Source organism: Panicum virgatum, chromosome 4K (assembly GCF_016808335.1).
Source record: "Panicum virgatum strain AP13 chromosome 4K, P.virgatum_v5, whole genome shotgun sequence".
NCBI lineage: Eukaryota > Viridiplantae > Streptophyta > Magnoliopsida > Poales > Poaceae > Panicum > Panicum virgatum.
This window is the reverse complement of record NC_053139.1, coordinates 26340769-26353698: the sequence shown is the minus strand read 5'-3', so window position 1 is coordinate 26353698 and position 12930 is coordinate 26340769. Positions and strand designations below refer to the sequence as shown.

At 42.5% G+C, this 12930-nt stretch overlaps 1 protein-coding gene across 1 annotated transcript; it reads right to left on the bottom strand.

The window, feature by feature from the left end:
• Nucleotides 1-4724: 4724 nt before the first annotated feature.
• Nucleotides 4725-6005, bottom strand: LOC120702046 (protein ANTHESIS POMOTING FACTOR 1-like). The gene is made up of 4 exons (XM_039985820.1): nucleotides 5888-6005; nucleotides 5694-5794; nucleotides 4948-5121; nucleotides 4725-4863 (listed from the first exon to the last, which is right to left on the bottom strand). Exons 1-4 carry the CDS (start codon nucleotides 5960-5962, stop codon nucleotides 4725-4727), a joined length of 489 nt encoding a protein of 162 aa, XP_039841754.1. The 5' UTR covers nucleotides 5963-6005.
• Between the last annotated feature and the right edge of the window lie 6925 nt (nucleotides 6006-12930).

The window sequence follows — 12930 nt, the reverse complement described above, 5'->3', positions numbered from 1 at the left end:
GCTGCTCATCAGTACAGAAAAAAATCACGAGTACATGACAACCTACATAAAGCTCTCGTAATGAGTAACTGAAAACAAATTAAAGTGACGATATATATTGATTTTTACAAAGCAACAGAGCAGGAGAATTGCCGGCCGGTAGGTCATTATTTGCTTTGAAAGGGAACTAAGCTAGAAGGAACGAGAAGCAGCAGCAAGACATTAGACATATGCATGCATGCCTGGCTGCCTGCATCCACTCTTATTCTGCAGTGATGAACGTACGTACAGATGAACAACTCTCTCTGCATAGTAACTAACAGGGAGATGATGATCTAGGATCTGGGTTAGTTGGAGTTGCAGACAGCCTCGCACTGCGGGATGCAATCGTTGTTGACATGATTTACGCAGTCGTTGCAAATTTCTGCATTGACTGGCGGCTAACCGACGCAGATGCCAGAGCATTGGATGTTGGCTTCAGCTTGGCACGCGTTGGCGCAGTCTTGGTCGTTGCAGGCGTCCGGAACCGTCTGTGCCACCGCTAGCTGCGCCGTCAACGACAGGATCACCAAGATGCAGACAGCGGCAGCCACCACACGCAAGGACGCAGCCATTTTATCTGGAGCTGGAGCTACAGCTAGAGCTAGAGCTAGATGCAGAAGCAGCTTGCTATGATTTTTGGTGACGATACGTACGTGTGGGGTGAAGGGGTGAAGGCTGCCTCTTCCCTACTATTTATTTATAGTACAATAGCATGGCACGTGCGGATTTGACCACACATTTTTCAATTTCACAGATTCAAATATGGGACAGCTCGTCTGGACGGTGATCCCATCAGATTTGGATAGTCATCACGCATTGTACTGTTATGCGGTCATTTCACCATGTAAATTAAACCTAGAGGAAAATAATCGCTGTCTAGGTGGTACAAGCTCAATTTTCATGAATACAATACTAGCACTAGTATGCTTCGGATTGTATATTGTTACTCGACATCATGGCAACATGTTTTACTATGCAATCGTTTGCGTATGGTGTGGTTAATTGTGTGAGTTGGTGTGGTTAAGAGAAAAAAGTTAAAATGAACAGCTAGAGATGAATTTTGTTGATTTATTTACTCTTAGATAGAGGGTCGGGTGTGGAGTAGATGAGATCTCGTATTTTCTCGTTACAATGAATGAGTTGCTGTTTAACTTGTTTTAATAGTGAACACTGCAGGTTTGAAAATTGGAAGTCATATAGCTCCTACTTTTGTTAATGACGACTGCATTTTCACCTGCCTCTTTGCTTCCATTATTAGATATATCAAACTTCCATCAAGAATAATATCGAAGTTAAACCCTGGAGCCTGAATCTATTATTAACACGCGATCCAATCATACATAGCTTTGCATTCAGATCTGTTTCGAGATGGAGAGTCAAGAGTAATCACATAGCTCAAGACCCATCGGCGATGAAAGTTTCAGTCATATTAAAAACTGAAGTTTTCTAGTTTCGTATCGAGATGCAGTAATTTATCCCAACACACTACCCTGGCCGGTTAAGATAGCCTGCTAATTTTGTCGGCGCAACGGCTGCGCCAAAAGAGTACTCACAAGTGGGATTTCAGGAGCGAGGCCAAGCAAAGGGTAGCAAATCCCATTCTTCTCATGGCTGGCTACATTGGGTCCAAATGGTCAAAACATTACTACACTACAACACAAGAATAAGTCTATGGGCATGTATAACCTCCATTTAAAATATGTAGATGCATTTTGTTATATTACGACAAGTTTTTGAGCTAGATCTAATCTATTAATATGTAGTTATGTTATACAAAATCATAGGAAAAAGTTCATGCTTTACAATACAGAATTTAATAACTTCGAGAACCGAAGTATTATAAAAGAACTTTCAGTCATGGGTTCCTTGTATTGAAATATGGCTACTAATTCAAAACACATGTACTTCTACTTTTTGTTATTCCTGCAATGTCACCCTCCTCCCATCTTGGATCAAGAATAATATCAAAAATCAAACCTTGAGTCTAGATCTATTATATAATATTAACACGGGTCCAATCATACAATTTGGGATTCAGATATGTTACCTGTTTTGTATTGATTCAGTAACGAACACAATCTGGTTGAGAGTCACGTATGCTGCCGACTTAATTTTCTCTGCACAATGGTATTTTTGGAGCGATGTCCAAGCTTGTAACAACCTGGGTTTTCGAAAACACGAAAATCTGATATTTTTAAAACTTTTTTAATTAAACTAACTTAACTTGTTTTGTAATCAACTAAAACTTGAGCAAACCTAGACGAACCTATGTCTCCTACATTAATTCTATAGTTGGAGTGAATTGATGCAGATGGTGAGAAGCTTTGGAGGAAGGTGATTGATTTTATATATAAAACTGCTGATCCAAACCTTTTCACCACTAGAGTGTTGGGAGTTTCCCAGTTTATGAAGAGTTTCATGCAGGCAGCAAAAGTTGCTAGTTTTGGTTTCAGTTGGAGTGTGGGAGATGGGAAAAAAGATTTGATTTTGGGAGGATAATTGGCTGGGTACCACGAGTCTGTCTATCCAGTTCTAGGACCTGTACTTGTAATTAAAGTCAGCTACAATTGCAGAGCTGTAGGATGGGGAAAATTTAAAATGCTCTTTCTCTATAATATGTCGCTTGATGTAGTTCAACTTGCCTCAACCATTGTGTATACGGGTGAAGAAGATGCATTGATATGGCAGTATAACTCTAATGGGGTGTATAGCTCATGTTCTCTTTATAAAATCATAAGTTTCAGATGGGGCAAACCGGTGCATGTGCCTTTGGTGTGGGGGCTTAAGATTCCACCTAGAGTCAACTATTCCTCGGGCTGGTAACAAATAACAAGGTGCTTACCAGGGAAAATCTTAGTAAGAGGAGGAAAGAGTAGGATAATTCCTGTCTGTTTTTTGAGAAACTAGGTTCATGCCCGTGCATTGCTACGGGTAGAAAAATTCTTTGTAGTGCAAGACACATAATACCAAACTGATAAAAAAATTATAAAATAAGCACGAAATATGAGCCAATTCTTTTAACAATCCATAATGTACTTTGTTGAAGAATGTTTACTTAATTGGGAAAAATAGGTACTTCTCAATATCCATGGAGATCAAAACCTATTGTATTCTTTCCCTGTGGTACGGTGAAGATAATGTTTCATATGATGAAGTCACGACGCATTGCCCTCCGATTGCATAATTTGTGCACACATGTGAATGGCCGATCTTGCGTGATGTGGAGTACGACAATACCTTATATCGGGCAGATGAATTGGACCGAATGATAAGCTGGGCCAGATCTCGTTGCTGGTCATACTTACACTCGTAGTTGATCACTATATAGTCCCACCTGGCAAGGAGCATGAGGAACTGCCCAACATATGTTCTTCGGATTCATAATTTCAAGAACACTCGAACCATTGAATCCTCCCAGGTCAGATATGTTCTTTGGATTCATAATTTCAATAACATCCACTCGGACTCCCCGTATCTCCTTCATTGGTGTTGGGTAAATATGGACATCCTTTTTTAATGTTTTCCTCTGATAATATCAATATAGCTACGAGATTTGCCCTGAATTGTGTCATGTCATCCTAAACACCAAAGTAACATACATGTTAGAAACTAAATTTTCAAACCAATCATATATGTATTATTTGATTTCCTTCAATGTCATGTACCTGAGTCACGTCATCTGATAAAGCATCACCAGTCCAATATTCCAAGTAGTTGATCCGGGATTACACCATCAAACAAAATAAAACCAGCTTGATATGGATAAACTATAAAATGAACCTACTACGAAGCCAAATAAATAGCATTTAAGAATTACATACTATATTGCCCATGCTAATGCTACGTCAACATACATTTGCCAGCACGCAGAACATGTTAGTGCAACTTCGTCAGATAGAGAAATAGTACAAATACACCATTAAACCAATCTGGAAGTCTTTAGTATTTTTTTTTATCAGTGCACACAAATCAATAAAAAGAGAATTTTGACTTGTATAGATGTGCAAAGTTAGAGCCCACCTTAGTAATCTGAGCAATGACTGGAAACAGGTCTCAATGCATCATCAGGGGTGTTTGTACAAATGCACTACACAAATTTAGCCATGCATGTACATTTCACATGAAACAAACATTAGATTCATAAATAAAAGGCAAAAGGAGAATGTTGACTTCTTTTCAAAACATCTACATGGTCTCATCAAATTTACTACTCATTTGGGCATGAAAAGTTACAGGAAAAGTGATTATCTAAGTTGCCATATTTTTTTTCTAAAATGACAACCAAATCTATATTTGATGTTAGTGGTTGTTAGTGGTTGTCAAAAGCATGGATTTGCCGTCATTGCTAAATTTGATGTCAGAAACTTCAGCTGTATCTCCGCCAACCAAGAAAGTATCAAATGGACTCTGAAATTGGATTATATTCCTGAGATAAATATTTTACACCCCTTCCACAAATATAGGATTCTTCTATATTATGCTCATTAGGTACCTTATCATATGATCGGGAATCAAATAACTTAATAGCTTCCCCTTCCATTGCTACAGCAAAAACAAGTCCTTGCTTATCATATGCAACAGAAGGCCTGCCTCGAAGTCTTAGTATGCCCTGAATGATAGATGGGTAAACATGAAACATGAAAGATCTTAGATGATAAATAGTATCTTTCATCTGATAAATGTAAACTAAGCATATATGGTTGCTATTGTGAGCTCAAGTTTGCTGAAGATTGGTAGCCAACCTGACAAACATTAACATGAAGATCCCATATTCTGACACTGTGATCAAGTGATCCTGACATAAAGCTATCATTGACAGGTGACATACATAATGAGACAACCCTGAGATGAAAAGGGAATACCACTCAGCATCTCCTAAAAATTTCTTGCTACCTACAAGAAATGCAGACAGAAAAACAAACAAACCTGTCTTTGTGCCCTTTGAAGTATCTTAAGCAACGGTTGTCATACAATGACAGATAACGGAGTGACTCTGCAGACTCTAGATTGTATCTTGATGAGCATAAGATAGAACTCGGATGATGAGTAAAACAGACACGGTCAGCACCATGTTTCCTATGATATGTAGTCTTTAGCAACCTGAAACAATCGTCAGCAAGTTCTAACACTGATTACTCCAACTGTTGTAGATAGAAAACTTAAATGGTGACTTACTGAAAACATGGAACAAAGCAAACTTCCATCAACCATGGAAAACAATAAAAGGATTAGCGGAAACATGGCATCAAAGCTAATTGCTGGATAAGCTGAGGATTTCAGAAAACATTAACACTGAGCAAATGTTGCCTGACAGCACAAGTACATCACATCTCTAGCAAAATGGTCAGCATGACAGAAAAGCAACACGAAGGCACTATCCGTGTATATTTATCAAATGGGTTAAAACCGGCCATCAGCCAACATGCTGCATCTACCCATTGGGAAATTAACTTCAATAGCTAGTGAGGATTCAGTTATATTGATTCTTGCATGAACATATTGAAAATCCTCTTAACGATAGGGCACCCCGTAAAATCACACCTCAACGCAAACTGTGCATGGAATCAATCGGAACAGCCAACATTTTCCCGACCAGATTTGGCAATCTCACACATCAGACTCACATTACAACTAAAAAAAAGTTAGGAGATCAAGCAAGGCAGCGTGCTCACGTCGCGCTGGTGATGTTGTAGAGTCGTATGGAGTCGTCCTCGCTGGAGGTGACGAGGAGATCCTCCTTGCGGTGGAAGTCGAGGCAGTTTATCTTCCCGGCCTGGAGCCGAATTCGAGCAGACACCACGGCGAATTAGTGCGGAGCGGAAAGTACCGAGGTGGGTAGGTTGGAGATTTTAGCAATGGACCTCACGTAATCAGTGAAGACCGCGCCGATGGCCATGCCGTGGACGATCTCGTCGTCCAGCTGCGATAACGCCGCCGCCATATTGTCCGCAGTGGTGGCTGCGACAGTCGAATCTGCCGCCGACCGGATTCGGGCGCGGCCCGCAGTCGGCAGCGCGTTCAGCGGCCAGGCGACGGAGCCAGACAACACGGCACGCAGACGCGCAGGCGCGGGTGCTGTGCTGCCCGGCGGCCGTCTAGCGCCGCGCTGCCACCGGCGGGGCGGGCTCACGCCTCCCCGCTCGCGGCAGCGTCCCTGCGCGGCGCCCTGACTCGCCGTCTCGTGGCCAGGCTCTCCGGCGGCTGCTCGGCTCTGAGGCCCCACTGGTACGGGCGTCGAGGGAGGCGGAACGCGGATTGCCTGGGAAGCAGTGTATCTTTTAAGTAGGAGAGAAGAGACTGAGACATTCCTACATTTGTTCTTTGAATGTGTAGTAGCCAAACAAATGCGGGCTAATATTTCTGCTGTGATAAAAGTAGAATTTGGTGGGAATCTCACTTCTATTGGGAAGCTTTATTGTAGAATTTGTGATAAAAAGTAGAATTTGTTCTTTGCTAGTATGTGAGCAATCTGGAAACTAAGGAATGCTTTGTGCTTCCAGAACGACAAATAAATGGAGAAGTATGAATCACCTTATGCAGAGAATAGCAGGGGTGGAGTAGAATTGGCTGATTTTGTGCCGAATGGAAAAAAGAAAGGACCTGGAAGATACGCTAGTCAACAAACTCCAAAGTGATCTGCCTCTGAAGATTGAAGGGTAGAACAAGGAGGTCAATTGGGCGTGTGTGGAGATGCTTGAGCAAGCCATACTGATGAATTGTCAAATCTGGCAATCAGACTCGTGTCCTGAATATGGTGATTGGTGAAGTAAAAGTAGGGAGTCCCAGGTGGAAAAGCTGCTTCTGTAGGGTGGAAAGTGCGATTCTGTTGCAGTATTAGACTTTTCTTGTTGTTGGGGTGCTTGGAGGGCCTTATGTATCTTGATGGTGGGGTGTTTGCTGCCCTTTCTGTGCTGTAATAGATGTTAAATATGTCTTTTAATCCACTTAAAATACTGGGGTGCATTTGGCCCCCTAAAACTATAAAAACACATATATGCACACGATACCCTTATGTGCACCTAATCATGGAATAAATCCAGAAAAATGCAACACCACTAAGACTAACATCCAGGTGGATAGGTTCCACCACAATTAACCTAACCATCTAGATGTTAAAGGAGAGGGCAAGAAACTAAGGTTGGGAAGAGGAGTTGAGATGAAGAAGAATGATGCAGGGCTATATCGGAACAAACCCGGGTATCAGGGATTCGGTAACGGCTGGCAGTGAGAGGATTTTGGGTATTCAAAATGAGTACCCTGATATTCTATTCCTGTCTGAAACCAAGATGTGAAGGAGCAGGATAGAAGGTTTAAGGTGGCTGATGGATAAAGCTGAAAACCATAACCGAAATTCCTGTAACCAGGGCCTCATAACCGTATTGTTTCTGTAAAGATGGTACCATTTAATTTCCAAAAATTACTGTTCTAAAATTTTGATAAGCAACGTATTCTAGTCATCAACCAGTAGCAGAATTATGAAACCAGGTAAATTATGAAACTGTTTTTAATGGATGTCACACTTGGTTTAAGAAAGAAACCGAATGCATCTCATATGTGCGTCAGGATTAAGTTCCACACATATGATAGACGTCATAAATGAATATCCGAAATAATGTCATAACAAAAGAGAGTATTAAAGTACTTATTATATGACCGAAAGTCTTTATTCTTAAGCGAATAAATAAACGTATAACTAGCAGCGGACTTCAACTTCATAGCCAGTTGACGGGGAGATATACGCCTAGAACTCCTCAAAGTTTTCAGGGTACTCCGGACAATTATCTTGCTCTAAACAGCGATTATGCAAGGGTGAGTACACTTATGGTTGGTACTCAATAAGTGTAGGAAAAAACTATAATTACATGCAAGGCTAAGATCAAGGAAAAGCTGACTTGGTTTGATAGCACTAAGCAATTTTAGTTGATCAAGTTTTATTAGCAAGCATTAACTAAGTATAAGTTTATACCATTAACCCACAAAATAAGATATATGAAATATCATAAGTAACCATAAGTAAGAACATCAATTTAGAATCATCTTCAAGTTCAATTATCATGTGAGGGTCCAAGCCGCTCTTGACCGTGAGCACGGCTGATATATCAGTTTTCACTCTGCAGAGGTTGTACACTTTACCCACAATTCTTGTTCCTCTATTTTGCCCAAGTTTGCAAAGCCCTTAAATACTTCTTTTGGTGAGTGGCGAGAGGTTCACTATGAGGCCTTTACAAAGATTCCCTAACTTGCACTGATCCGCTAAGGTTTCAGGCCGCAGTGGTCATAACACTTCCTAATGAGGAGGACGCCTAACCTAGGAACATATCAACACCTCAAGAGGACTGAGCTATACCCCATCAACGCACTCCCCTCTTGCCCTTTCAGTAAGATCATTACAAGCTAAGGTTTCTAATTAATTAGCCAAGACCAGAGCCATATAGTATTGTGGTTGCACTATTTTCTTGGGTGGTTCTCCATGTTCCGATTAAACATATGATCTTATATAACAACATTAAACCATCGCGAACATGAAGTAAAACAAGTATAGAACTTTGTCTTGTATTAAACCATCATAACCCAAAAGTATAATCAACTAGCAATACTACCCAACAGAAATTAAATAACCCAAGTTTGATCAAGGAAGGATAAACAAAACTAGGCATATCCTTAGTTTGGGACCCATCATATTATAGACACATGCATGCATAAAAGTAAATGTGTATTTATGAGTTATTCATTGGGACTGGAATATGATCAAGGACCACTTGTCTTCGTCAAAGCACTACTGCTGTTCGGGCTCCTCGAAACCTTGCTCCTGTTGCTCCTCGAACGGCACACCGTCTAACACACACACGAGCACATACAAGAAAACAAATGCACAAAGAAATATTACACAAAACAATGTAGCCAAAGCAAAACAACATTCTAAAACTATTGTACACATTGCAAGGATCGTGTGGGCACAAGAATCGATGAAAACAGAGTTAAAACGAAGAAGTTAGGGCTAAAACAAGGTTTTAGGGGCTAAACTACGAAGATTTTGAAAGAAACAGGGGTTCTGGCGAAGAAACCGAGGACTAAAACATAACTATACCCTAAACGCAGGGGTTAGCGCGCAAAAAGACCTAAACAGGATGGCATGTTCTATTTTGGAAAAGTCCAGGGGCCTAACCATAAAATACACGGCTGTTTTGTAAATATTTTTGAATAGAGGCAGACTGCGGGTTGATTTCCTAAAAACAGGAGGACTCTTGTGCAAAAATGCCTGGGCTGACCGGTACGCCGTGGTTTGACTCGATCTGGACCGTCAGATTGAAAACGGGCGGCTCTATATTAGATCGGATCCGATCCGTTGGATCTAGATCTAAGGGCTGGGATCAAACGTAACTCAGGATCTGGGGTCCGGACCGTTCGATCAAGATCGGGTGGTCCTGGGCGAAGTGGTATCCAGATCTAATCTGGACTGCTGGATTTGCATCGGGTGGTTGGGGTTTGGATCAAATCGGATCCGCTGGATCCCGATCTGGCGGTCAGGGTTCAAAGGGGCGACAGGCGGCAGCGCTGGCGTTGGCGGCGAGTTAGGCGCAGTAGTGGCTCAATGGAGTTCAAGGGGGAGGCGGCGGTGCTTTTTATGGGGGACCCGGGGCCGGCTTTGGCGTGCGAGCCTAGGGCACGGGAGGGCGTGCCGTGGGCGGACTCGGACTTGAGTTCGGTGCGGTTACGCTCGGGGAAGGGTGGGTCCAGCTCGGCGCGCTGAGGGGATGCAGGGGGGCCTCGGTGTGCGGGCTAGCTCGGGCGGAGGGCCACAGTGCAGCGGCAGAGCTCGGCGCGGGGCCAACAGCAGCGGCAGGGCGCGCGCGGAAGGAGGAAGAAGGCCCTGACAGGTGGGCCCCACCTGTCAGCGGCAGAAAGAACGAGTTGGCTGACGGGCAGGCGCGGGCAGGCTGGGCCGCGGAGGAGGGAAGGTGGACCGGTGGGGAAGAGAGGAAAAGGCTGGGCCGGCGCTGGGCTTGGCTGGAGCTTCAGGCTGAAAATGGTTTTCTCTTTTTCTTTTTCCAAAACAACTCAAACAAAACCAATTCAAATTTAAATTCAAAGAATTTGAATTCAAATTGAACCACAAACAATAAAACAATACAAAGGCAGCATAGGTGCACAAGAACCTATTTTTCCTTATATTTATTTTAATGGCTAAGTAATTTATTTGATTCACGAACAATGCTCTAAATTCAATTAAAACCTTAACGTTGCAAAAAAATTTAAATAAATTTAATGGGTTCCTAATTTTGAAATTTTAGGGTGTTACAATGGATGATAACATTTCTGACTGTTTTCACCCCTACTAATGGGGTTGACAAATATAATTGTAAAATATTGTGTGTGTCACGGAAGTGTGCTGGTTTGGCGATTTTCTTGGAAATAAAGTTTCATTTGCTTGTGGTGTCTTGACTGTATATCATACATAAGCAAAGTTTCATTTGGCGTTTTTCTAGGATGAGCCAGGATCATAGCAGCCAAATCCTAGGAATCTTTGAAAATCCTAAATGCATTTAGGAAGAAACCATAGCTTTGCATGGGTGACTTTAATGAAACCCTGCTTAGGTACGAGGAGGAAGGTGTACCAAAAACATAGGTTCAATGGATAAAACTTAGGGAGGTGTTGGAGTGTATTTTACTATGTTAGAGGATTTGGGTTTAGACAGTCATGCTTTCACTAGGAGAAATAAGAGCCACACACATGATCTTTACATCAAAGAAAGACCAGATTGGGCTATTCCTGAATTGAAGTGGAGAGGTATCCCGAAGAACATTGTGCTTAAAGTTTATCATGGCCACTTGGATAATAGGCCTTCAATAGTAGTTGTTAGTGAGGGAACAAGTGTTACAAGCTGTGCAGTACACAGAAGAACCGGCCAACCGGGGGTTATGCTGTTAGAGATGTCCACCTATTGATCTTGGCATGCTTGTTCGACAAATCTTACCAACCTCCCACAGCATCTTGACAAAAAAGATCATGATTTCACCAGAATATTTTTTTAGGGGATCAAAATCCCTACAAGGAAGTAGCTTTCCTGTGAGAATATCAAGAGAGTCTTCCACATGTTGTTTCATCCAAAAACACAGCAGAGAACCTCACCCAAATCCTTAACGAAAAGGGAAGACCAACAATCCCCAAAGAAATTGTTACATTCCCAACATATAAGCTGCTAATTAGTACAAAAAGCATGCACTAGTACATGCCAACATAAATGCAAGCTCCGTAATGAGTAACTGAAAACAAATTAAAGTAACGATACATATTGATTTTTTTAAGGTGTTTACGGTGGTATTAGCCCCCTGAATTTTGTATTATGCATTAGTGGGTTTGCCATGTGCCAAAACACACGCCAAAGACCCAAAAATACTCGGCAAAGGATTTGCCGTGTGTTACACATGGTAAAGAGCGCACAGCAAAGCTCGGCCGGCATACAGGATGTTTGCCGTGTGCCCTTTTTCGGGCACACGGCAAAGCCATTGCCGTGTGTTTTATCAGGCCCACGGCAAAATAAAGTTACCCCATCGACCCAGCATGCCACGTGGGCTGTTTGCCTTGTGCCACATGGTCAGGCACACGGCAAACAATGCCACCTTTGCCGTGTGCCATGTGGACAGGCACACGGCAAAGAATGGCAGCTTTGCCGTGTGCCTTGCCATGGCACACGGCAAAAAATGGTGGCACACGGCAAAATTAATTTTCAGATTCATTTTTTTTGTTTAATCACAAATATTTTAGATTCCAATCAAATTAACATCACAGGCAATTCATATATATTGCATCAAATGTCACGATCATTTCATATCACAATTTGCATCACATTCAATCCATAGAAGTCCAAATGCAAATATAGCAAATATCGCAATGCATACAAGCCCAAATGTAGTCGATACAAGTCCATACAAGCACCGGTAGTTCATACGTGTCCATACAAGCACAAGTTCAAATGATAGTCTATACAAAGAGTGCATGTCCATACAAGCACAACTCATGACTACGGCGGCGGCGGCGGGTGCTGCGGCCATGAAGGGTTCTGCTAGAACTGCTGCAGGTAAGTCACCCATTGAGGAGGCGGCCACACATTCTGAGGCATCGGCGAAGGGGACATTTCTGTTGGCCCATCATTTGATGCCGCCAATTGAGGCTGCAAATTCAAAGTCATTAATTTGAAGTCTTTGTTTCTAAGACATTGTTTCTAAGTCTTTGTTTCTAAGGCATTGTTTCTAAGTCATGATAGAGTTGTCTATTAGTCAAATAATGATAAATGAAATTAGAAGGTTGTGAAATCGCTCACAGGAGTAGGGGTAGCTGCATGCGCAGGGATATTAGTCTGAGTGAATTGCGGTGGTGAAAGACCCATTTGCGAGCCCAGAGTCTGCATGAACTGAAAAGCTAGGGCCAGCTGCATCTGATTCTGCTGGGAGGCTTCATGTGTCTGCCGAAGGTCTTGCTGCATCCTCTCCCGCTCGACCGCCCACGCCTGCTGCTGTGCTAGGAGCTGTGCTTCAAAGTCCCGTTGCATCTGGGCCTACAAAATTAGATTGCATGGTTAGAGTACCAAGAAACATATGTCAAAATTAATAAACCTTTGTTGTAACAGAAATAACCTTCAGTGCCTCCATCTGGATCTCCGTAGTGCTTTGACATGGGCGTATGGCCGGGCTAGAGCTGGTGCTCCTGTCTCGAATCTGTGCAAGAGTAGGACTACTGGCAGTGTCAATCAAGCTGTCTCCAATCCAGTACCGGCCATGCTTCTTCCCTCCTCCCACCCTCATCACGACTTCTGCATCAATGGGCTCCGTGCTCAGATCAAAGTCCGGCCCATTCACCTCCGTTGCCATCGAGTTGTACTCACTGAGGCGACTGTGGACAGTCGCGTT

Coding starts and splice junctions, on each gene's coding strand:
- LOC120702046 (XM_039985820.1), bottom strand. CDS start 5,962: ATGGCGGCGGCGTTATCGCAGCTGGACGACGAGATCGTCCACGGCATG. Junction 5,795..5,887: donor GCGCGGTCTTCACTGATTAC/GTGAGGTCCATT, acceptor ATTCGGCTCCAG/GCCGGGAAGATAAACTGCCT. Junction 4,864..4,947: donor TTCAAAGGGCACAAAGACAG/GTTTGTTTGTTT, acceptor TTTTCATCTCAG/GGTTGTCTCATTATGTATGT.